This window comes from Phyllopteryx taeniolatus, chromosome 13 (assembly GCF_024500385.1).
Source record: "Phyllopteryx taeniolatus isolate TA_2022b chromosome 13, UOR_Ptae_1.2, whole genome shotgun sequence".
Lineage (NCBI taxonomy): Eukaryota > Metazoa > Chordata > Actinopteri > Syngnathiformes > Syngnathidae > Phyllopteryx > Phyllopteryx taeniolatus.
This window is the reverse complement of record NC_084514.1, coordinates 4,871,882-4,880,960: the sequence shown is the minus strand read 5'-3', so window position 1 is coordinate 4,880,960 and position 9,079 is coordinate 4,871,882. Positions and strand designations below refer to the sequence as shown.

Sequence of the window (9,079 nt, the reverse complement as noted above, 5' to 3'; positions counted from 1 at the left end):
AACTATGAATGTACATGCCAAATGTGTGTGTGTGGGACAGTGGTAAAAATGTTCTGCATCCAAATGCTTGCTTCATTTCATATATATATATATATATATATATAAAATACACACCACACACACAGTCCCATCCAAAAGTATTATATATATATATATATATATATATATATATATATATATATATAATACACACCACACAGACAGTCCCATCCAAAAGTATTGGAATGGCAAGGCCAATTCCTTTGTTTTTGTTGTCTACTGCAGACATTTGGGTTTCAGATCACAAGATTAATATGAGACAAAAGGTCAGAATTCCAGCTTTTATTTCACGGTATTTACATCTAGATCTGTTAAACAACTAACGACAGAGCACCTTTTTATTTGAAGCCACCCACTTTTCAAGTGAGCAAAAGTATTGGAATATATATTAAATTAGCTTAAAGTGAATAACATTTGAATATTTAGTGGCACAACCCTTCCTTGCAATAACTGCATCAAGCCTGTGAGCCATTGACTTCACCAGACTGTTGCATTCGTCATTTGAAATGCTTTTTCCAGGCCTTTACTGCAGCCTCTTTCAGTGCTTGTTTGTTTCTGGAGGTTAGAGCGTCTGCCTCACAGTTCTGAGGACCGGGGTTCAATCCCCGGCCCCGCCTGTGTAGAGTTTGCATGTTCTCCCCGTGCCTGCGTGGGTTTTCTCCAGCCACTCCGGTTTCCTCCCACATCCCAAAAACATGCATGGTAGGTTAATTGACAACTCTAAATTGCCCGTAGGTGTGACTGTGAGTGCGAATGGTTGTTTGTTTGTATGTGAACTGCAATTGGCTGGCAACCAGTTCAGGGCGTATCCCGCCTCCTGCCCGATGATAGCTGGGATAGGCTCCAGCACGCCCACGACCCTAGTGAGGAGAAGCGCCTCAGAAAATGGATGGATGGATGGATGGAAAATAATGTAAAGGGATTTCATTTTTATGGAATAATTATTAATAGCACAAGAAAAATACATGAATTACATTAAAAATTACAACATGAAAAACCTTTCAATTTTGAAAAAAATTATAAAAAAATTAATACAAATAAATCGCAAATTGTGTACAATGAATTTCAAATGTGATACGATTTATTTTTAGTCTGCGGATTGCATGACACTGGGGACTATTCATTTGCATTAATAGCAGATAGCAAAAAAAAAATACCATAAACAAAAAAGATCAATTGTAAAATTTTGAAAACTATTTCAAAAAAAGGTGTAGAATTAATTGTGAACATGTGATGCAGTGAAATTCAATCACTGTTAACCAAACGGGAAATTGGAGCATGTTATTGATACACTGAGCCTTTGTCCTCCAGATCGTGTTCCATCACAATAATATAGGAATAGGTGACAACAGCAACACTAGACAAAATATACAATAGTAGGAAAATATATATATATATTTATTCATGTTTTATATTAACAAATACAATATAATACAAAATATACAGTTAAGCCATTTTGCCTGTATAAAAAAATGTGTAAGCAATTCATTGATGGTGCATTGATATGCACTCCAAGGTCCACTTCAACCCAAGCTCAGTTTGTTCTTCAGAGACAAGTACTACAGGGCAGATAAAAAAGACAGGAAAACAATTCTACTCAGTAAGCATCTAAGGCAGTGGTTCTCAATTTTTTTACACTTGACAGTTGAGGATGTTACATGTCTTAAATTACTGCTTGTATAAAGTGAACCCCAACAATTTGCCGTTCCGCATTCATGAATTTGCCGCTTTTTTTAAACCCCATCATTCGTTATTTGCTAAAAAAAAATAATAATAATAAATATATCACCTATTTGCCGTTTGGTGAAGTATTGCTTTGGTGCCATTTGGTGGGATGTTGGCACCAAGGAAACTACTTGAAGTGATATGAGAGCTTCAATTAGACAAACGTAATTCTTTGCTGCTCTCTTATGGCATCTACAGGCAATTACAAACCCTTTTGGGTGTCAATTGCGAATTTTTGCTATTCACGGCTATCTCCCGCAAATAGTTCCTTCACTGTACTCAAATAATTACATTTACATTATTTTCTGTGGGAAAATTCGTTTCAAAATGAATAAACATCAAAAGACGACCATGTTCCACGCAAAGCATTATGTGAATGTTCCATTGTACAACAGCGAACACAAACTGAACCTGGTGTGAAAAAAAAAAAAAGCCGCTGGGGGTCATTCAATAAATAACGCGGCTGACTTACTGAGGCACCATAAATGTCATCGTAGTAAATCTCGAGCGTCGGCCTCGTGGTGGAGTGCCAGCGTTGATTAAATGAAGGGAACTACTACATCAGCGGCTCACCTTTTTCCTGCTGTCAATGGCCTGCTGCAGCCACAGCAGCTCCATGGTCAGAGCGTCTCTATGGCAACGCAGGGCCTCAGGATCAGGGGGCACCTCTTGGGCTGAGCAGTACCGTAGTGGACCTGGAGGAGACAAAGTGACATGATGAAGAGCATAACATGTGCAAATGAGCAGTGGTGGGATGTAACCAAATATAAATATTTCGTTACTAAATTTAAATAGATTTTTCAGATGGTATGTTTTTCTTATGATTTTTTTCCCTATTATTCCCTACATTTGAAAACACATCTGCACTTTCTACTCCTGACTTTTGTCAAAATTGGCTTGTTACTTCTTTTAACCTCCACCAATGATGACACATTGTAGATAAATGCATAACTAGTCCTTTTCATCATGTTTGTAAACAATAGGTGCCAGGATACTTCTGAGTGGCAGAAAAGCGATTGACTACTGCTGATCTGAACTGAAAACAATGACAAAAACTCTGGGATCGTGCAGTCAGATATACCTCAAAAGGTTGAGTTATTTTTCTATTTCCTTTACAAAAATCTAAATGAACTTGATGTGGACAACTTATACCTGGATCAAACTTTCTACTGCGGACAATTTCCTAGATCGGGCCTGGCATTTTCTCGGGAACAAAAAAACTTGTGACATAATCCACGATCAACAATTTGGCATCGGAGAAGCTCTATGATGCCAAAATAAATCCTAGCATGTTTGATTTTTGGAATATCTTCCGTGTAGTGTGACACACCATGACGTCGACCAATAGGATTGCGTCTTGCAACGGCGCCTCGCCTCCCTTGGTTGCCGTTCTCAACATTTATTTGTGTGAACCATGGTGAAGAGAAAGAGGGATGAGTAGAAGAATGAAATTGAAGAAAAGCTGGTGGACTTATGGCAGCAGCACAACTGCACTTTGGATGTCGGTTGTGACGATTATCATGACCACAAAGAAAAAAGAAAAAGTTGGAGCAAGACCCCACACACGTTTTTTTCCTTATTTCCTTATTGTTCTTTTTTCAACACAAAACACTGTCGCAATCAAAACTAGTGCCTCTTCCTCCATGATTGTTGTTGTTACCTCCACGGTAACGGTAATATCCAACGGTCATATCTGGTAGTGTTGACACGTTTTCCAGTCCCGCCTCCCCTGACAGCTTGATTTGACAAGATTAGCCCAATGATTGTGAAAGATGTTATACAGTGATAATATATGCCGTGTAATGTAGCCAGTGTTCTGATCTAGACACGGCAGGATTTGATGGCAGTAGTCTGACATAGTGCCATCGTTGGAGAACAAATATGTCTTGTAGTCTGATCCAAGCATTAAGTTCACACTGTATGCACTTTTGCCACCTCTGCAAATGAAGTATGTACCTTTATGGGGAAGACTGTCCATGCTGGTCCAGATGGAGGTGGAATCCATAGTGCTCCCAAAAACCTCATCAGAGCTCAGGTTCTGACCTGCTTCGAGAACGCTGCTGCTTTGTAAACACCCCCTTGTTTGTTGTTTAACTCCGGAGCCGTCTTTTTGCGCTTCTATTGTATGCAGACGGTCACTTCCTCCTCTGCCTTCAGACAATGGAGCTGCATCTCCCAATGCTGGGTTTTGTGAGCAGGCGCCGACATCTGGTCCTGGATCTTTCCTGGGTAGGGGACCATCCTGGTGAAAAAGAAGACGTGTGAAAGGTACAAGACGGTGGATAAATCAGGTTTTATTACCGGTAGAAAGACTTGCCGTGTCTGTGAAGTGGGGGGTGGGGATGATGGCGTCCCTCCACCTCAAGTGGGCCAAAGTGCCATCAATCTCTTTCACGACCTCCTCAAAGTCCACTTGTGCACGGCGCAGCTCCGCCCTCACCAGACGTCCGCGTGCCCACGCCTGCGAAGAACCAATACAATTGAAGGTCTTTGAGACATACAGAGGTGCCTTGAGATACAAGTCGAATGTGTTCCGTGACCATGCTCGTAACTGAAATCACTTGTATCTCAAATCATCTTTCCCCATTGAAATGAATAGAAATGCTATTTATCCGTTCCAGCCTCCCCCCCAAAAACAAAAAATGTACTGTAAGAAATATCACTCTATACTATTATAATTTATAAAGTAATGACATAATTAAATATAATTCTAAAGAATCAAACAGTTTACGTCACACTTTGCATCAATTGAATGGCCATTGTGTTGCTGCCCGCCTTGGCCACCTGCGGGCAGTATAAGACAGATGCAAATACTGTACAATACATCAGGAGTCAGCAAACCTTTTTGAAACAGAGCTACTCCTTTGGCACTGATTAATGCGAAGGGCTACCAGTTTGAAATAACAGATTTGGTCAAATTACCTTTAATTATATATTACCAACAATTATATCTGAAGACACTGACATTTTAAACGCCATATTTTTTTTTAACAAGGTAGGAAACAGATGAATATCAATATGCTTGACCCCATTATTTTACATAATCATCACATACATCTATAGCACAACTAACCACTAAATCCACTCAAACTGCACACACGATGCTAAGCCAATGCTAAGAACAGCTAGCATCGTTCTCAGTTTGCCACAGCCGCACTGCATAACTTAGCCCAAAAGTAGTACCACAATCGCCGCGGCCATAAAGAAGCTTTACCGCCTCACAGTGCGCGATCAGATAAATTAGCAATGAGGTTATTACCTGCAAAAGGGAGAGCGTCTTGTCCCAGTCACGCGTGTCCATCACTATGGTTACATTGCCAGAGAGAAGCGGGAGCTTTGCGTTTACTTCCGGTGTCAGGTTTGAACATTAAAAGTGTTATTTAAATTGTAACCTTATATTTACGCCCTTTGGGGGTTAGGTTTGTTTTATCTTTGGTTAGAATTATTTTTATAAACCTTATGAGCAGAGACAATGTCTAAAAGATACAACGACACTTGCTTGAGCGTAGGTACACTTTTATTTTGCAAAACGTGAACCGGAAACGAGTCATCTTCAGTTAGCTATGGCTTTCTCCCCTACTCATCCAAAAGTTTTATTTACGACGTAACTCAAGAAAATGAGCGCTTCTTCTAACCAGAGGACGTTGTTTCAGACGTGGGGTGCGTCCGCGCCTCCAAACAACGTTGTTCGGTCTCAAAAAGAAGGGGAAAAAACCGCTCGACGGCGCAAAGCGAGCCAAAGCGCCACAGTGCCGAGACCTTCTGCTCCAAATCCACTATGGCCTGAGCTCGGCTCTTTAAAGCCAACAGACGCTCCTACAGAGAGAGTTCACACAACACAAACTCCTAAACCTGCTGCTTATGAAGATGAAGATGACGACCTCATGGTGGTCGCTGTCACGGAAGCCGAAGAGAACCTCCAACATGACAATGGCAGCTTATTCCATTTGGAGAGGCCCATGTCTCCTACTCCTTCAGCTGGGAAGATCCCTTATCCAGACTTCCCTGGTTTTGACAGCTCCTCTGCGGCAGTGTGGATTTATCCCACTAACTACCCACTCAGGGAGTACCAGCTCAACATATCGAGGACCGCCTTGTTTCAAAACACACTCGTGTGCCTTCCCACAGGTTTGGGAAAGACGTTCATCGCCGCAGTTGTCATGTACAACTTCTATCGTTGGTATCCATCCGGGAAAATCGTGTTCATGGCCCCCACCAAACCACTAGTGGCCCAGCAGATTGAGGCTTGCTACAAAGTGATGGGCATTCCTCAGGACCACATGGCCGAACTGACTGGTACAGTAATCCCCACCACATTTGTGCTTCATATTAACAGATTTATCAATGTAAATTTTTTTTCTGTGGAGCCTATTCCCAGCTTTTTGCACACAAAAAAGACGCCTATTCACGTTTTTATGCTCTTAATGAAACAACCCTTGAGATGCCAAAGCCCTGTTTTAAATAGGATTTGATGTCAAGGAAGGAAGAGAGATGCTTTATATGTCAGGGAGGGCCTTAGTTTAGCCTGGGTTATTACTGGAAGTCACAGACAATCTTCACCGCATGTGTATGTACATGTAGTGCATTAAAAAAAATGAAAATCTGTAAACCATTTATTTGTAAGGGTAATGAGTTCTGATCATAGTTTGAGGCATATTGATGGTTTAAACTAGGGATTCTCAAACCTACAGGGTGAACATTTTCCAAGAACCCCTTCATAATTCAAATGAGAATTATAAATACTGAAACTACCCCTATATGCCATTACGCGTGTACACACACACACACACAACATATTTGTATTTGATCAGTTTAGTCGGTTTGGTTTTAGGACCACTTGACAAATAAAAAATTTTATTCATCCGTACTTAGAAATGTTGCGACCCAGGTAATTCACGGGTAAAGTGATGGATGAAAGGATGACATATTTACATGATACGTCCCAATCAGAGCTTTGAATTGACCCAAAGCTAAGATAGAGAGGAGTAATCGGTTGAATATGTATGTTTTATTGGTGCGCCAGTCCTGAGATTTAAATTTAGAAAAAAAACAATACGACATTTTATTGCAAATTATTCTGCGGACCCCCAAGTTACAGCTTGCAGACACTTGAAGATCCTCCATCTATTAAGATAGGCAATTATAAACATTTTTAGAGGGGTGGGGCATCAATTACACAGTTTTTTGTTGTTTGTGGCAGGGCTCGGTCCTCTATTACCCCCATTCCTAATAATACCCCTGCAATTGACTGGTGACCAGCCCCTCCTCCTTCCTAAAGTCACCAGGGATAGCTCAAGATCATCCTTGACCCTAATAGGACAAGGGCTATAGAAAATGGATGGATGGATGTTTTTAACAATAACCACCGTGTGGGTTTCCGCAGGCAGCACAGCGGCCCTCCGGAGGCAGGAAGTGTGGCGGTCCAAGCGCGTGTTCTTCCTCACGCCTCAGGTGATGATGAACGACCTGTCCAGAGACACCTGCCCGGCCATGCAGGTCAAGTGTCTGGTGATCGATGAGGCCCACAAGGCCCTGGGCAACCATGCCTACTGTCAGGTAACCATGGCATTGGAAATCACACTAAATTTGCAAACCGGTCACTCGAAATGTGCTTGATTTTAAGCCAGTACTGGTGTTTAAAAAGTAGCATTTCAAACAACAGGCTTTTATGCCAGAGTTAGGGTTTCATATTTAGGTTTGAAGTCTTCCTTAGGGTTTCAAACAACAGTTAAGGTTTCAAATTAGGATTTCAAGAAAATGGTTAGCGCTTCAAATTAAGGTTTGAAACCTTTCATAGGGTTCAAAAAAGAGTTAGGGTTTTTAGCCATGGTTTGGGTTTCAAATTAAGATTTGAAGCTTGCTTAAGGTTTCAAACAACGGTTAAGATTTCAAATTAGGGTTTCAAGACAGGGGTAGGGTTTCAAATTCAGGTTTGAAGCCTTGCTTAGGGTTTCAAACAACAGGATTTCAAATTAGGCTTTCAAAACAGGTGTTAGTGGTTCATCTAAAGGTTTGAAACCTTGTTTAGGGTTTCAAACAGTGGTTGAACATTTCAACTTGAAGCGTGACACAAAATGCCCACCTTGAGCAAAGCCACGCAATGCGACACGATCCTCACACATACACAAGAAATACATTTGTCAATGGCGCGCTGTGTGGAAAGGCTTTTGTATCTGTCTAGTCCTCCGCCGAATCCCTGAGACTGATTTACTGAACCTAGGTTAAGAACCACTGGCTTACAACAACAAAGATATGACTCACAGGAAGAACATTTGACTGTTTTACAATAGTTTGTCCTTTAGTATTTGTTTGATTTTACAGCAGTGTTTTCAAGTACAAAAACATGCACAAAAAAAGCATTAACTGTTGAATTTATCGTTACATTAAGGCCATAAATGTATACAGTATATAAGCAACATAATGAGCGAAGTTACTGGCAAAAGATTATTTATGCATGACGCTAAATCACGTTTCTTCTTCACCAATATTTTCTTTGCCATGATGTCTTAAAAATTAAAACCAGAAACATCTTTTCCAGATGTCAAAACATGTCATCTTTCACAGAGTTGCATTTTATATATATGATTATTATGATGTACACAGAGAGCGTTAAACTGAAACGGGAGCCAATCTTCTTGTGTGTGTATTTGTTATGCTGATTGTTTATCGGGTTGTGCATTGTGGCTCTTTTTGTTTTATTCTTTATTACCTGTGTTGTTGTTGTTGTTTGTTTGAATGCCATTATCTCATCATTATGTTGTAATGCAGTGATGAGTAAAAATAAAACAAATAAAATCATCAAAAATTCATTATTAATTAATTTATTTATTTCTCGTTAATCTGTTGGCACCTAGTTTAAAGACATGGTGGGGAACCTACGGCCTATCTATAAAAAGACTCAAGAGGTTGTTGTTGTTACATTAGGCCTAGCAAGTCACTCGCATGATTTGGAACTGTTACCAAAAACATTTAACCCACCATTTCTCATATCATCCATCCATTTTGTATAAGTCTTGTCCTCATTATAGTCATTGGTGCATTGGTTCCCATGTCAGCTGACTTTGGGTAAGAGTTGTGGTACACCCTGTACTGGTCACCAGCCAATCGCAGGGCACATGTAGACAAACAAGCATTCACACTCATATTCACACTTATGGACAATTTAGAGTCTTTGATGAACCTAACATGCATGCTTTTGAAATATGTGAGTTAGTCGGAGTACCCAGTGAAAACACACGCAAGCATGGGAAGAGCATGCGAACTCCACACAGTAAGGCCAGAGCAGAAATTTAAACCCAAACCTTAGAAGTCTGAG

The 9,079-nt window shown here is 40.5% G+C and overlaps 2 protein-coding genes across 3 annotated transcripts in view; one reads left to right on the top strand and one right to left on the bottom strand.

Moving 5' to 3' along the window:
• Nucleotides 1-1,419: 1,419 nt before the first annotated feature.
• On the bottom strand, nucleotides 1,420-5,785 carry iqcc (IQ motif containing C). 2 transcript variants are annotated; one of them, XM_061795752.1, is made up of 5 exons: nucleotides 5,646-5,785; nucleotides 4,082-4,225; nucleotides 3,721-4,006; nucleotides 2,338-2,459; nucleotides 1,420-1,598 (listed from the first exon to the last, which is right to left on the bottom strand). In XM_061795752.1, the coding sequence occupies exons 1-5, from the start codon at nucleotides 5,688-5,690 to the stop codon at nucleotides 1,563-1,565; spliced, it is 633 nt and encodes a 210-aa protein (XP_061651736.1). In that variant the 5' UTR covers nucleotides 5,691-5,785; the 3' UTR covers nucleotides 1,420-1,562. The 2 variants fall into 2 exon arrangements, with proteins under 2 accessions (XP_061651736.1, XP_061651737.1); XM_061795753.1 differs by lacking the exon at nucleotides 5,646-5,785 and adding an exon at nucleotides 5,024-5,264.
• The window catches only part of fancm (FA complementation group M), a 47,308-nt gene continuing 43,480 nt past the window's right edge, over nucleotides 5,252-9,079 (top strand). Inside the window, exons 1-2 of the mRNA XM_061795742.1 lie at nucleotides 5,252-6,060; nucleotides 7,148-7,320. Coding sequence (XP_061651726.1) covers nucleotides 5,382-6,060; nucleotides 7,148-7,320 — 852 coding nt within the window. The 5' untranslated portion in view covers nucleotides 5,252-5,381. The remainder of the gene's footprint in view (nucleotides 6,061-7,147; nucleotides 7,321-9,079) is intronic.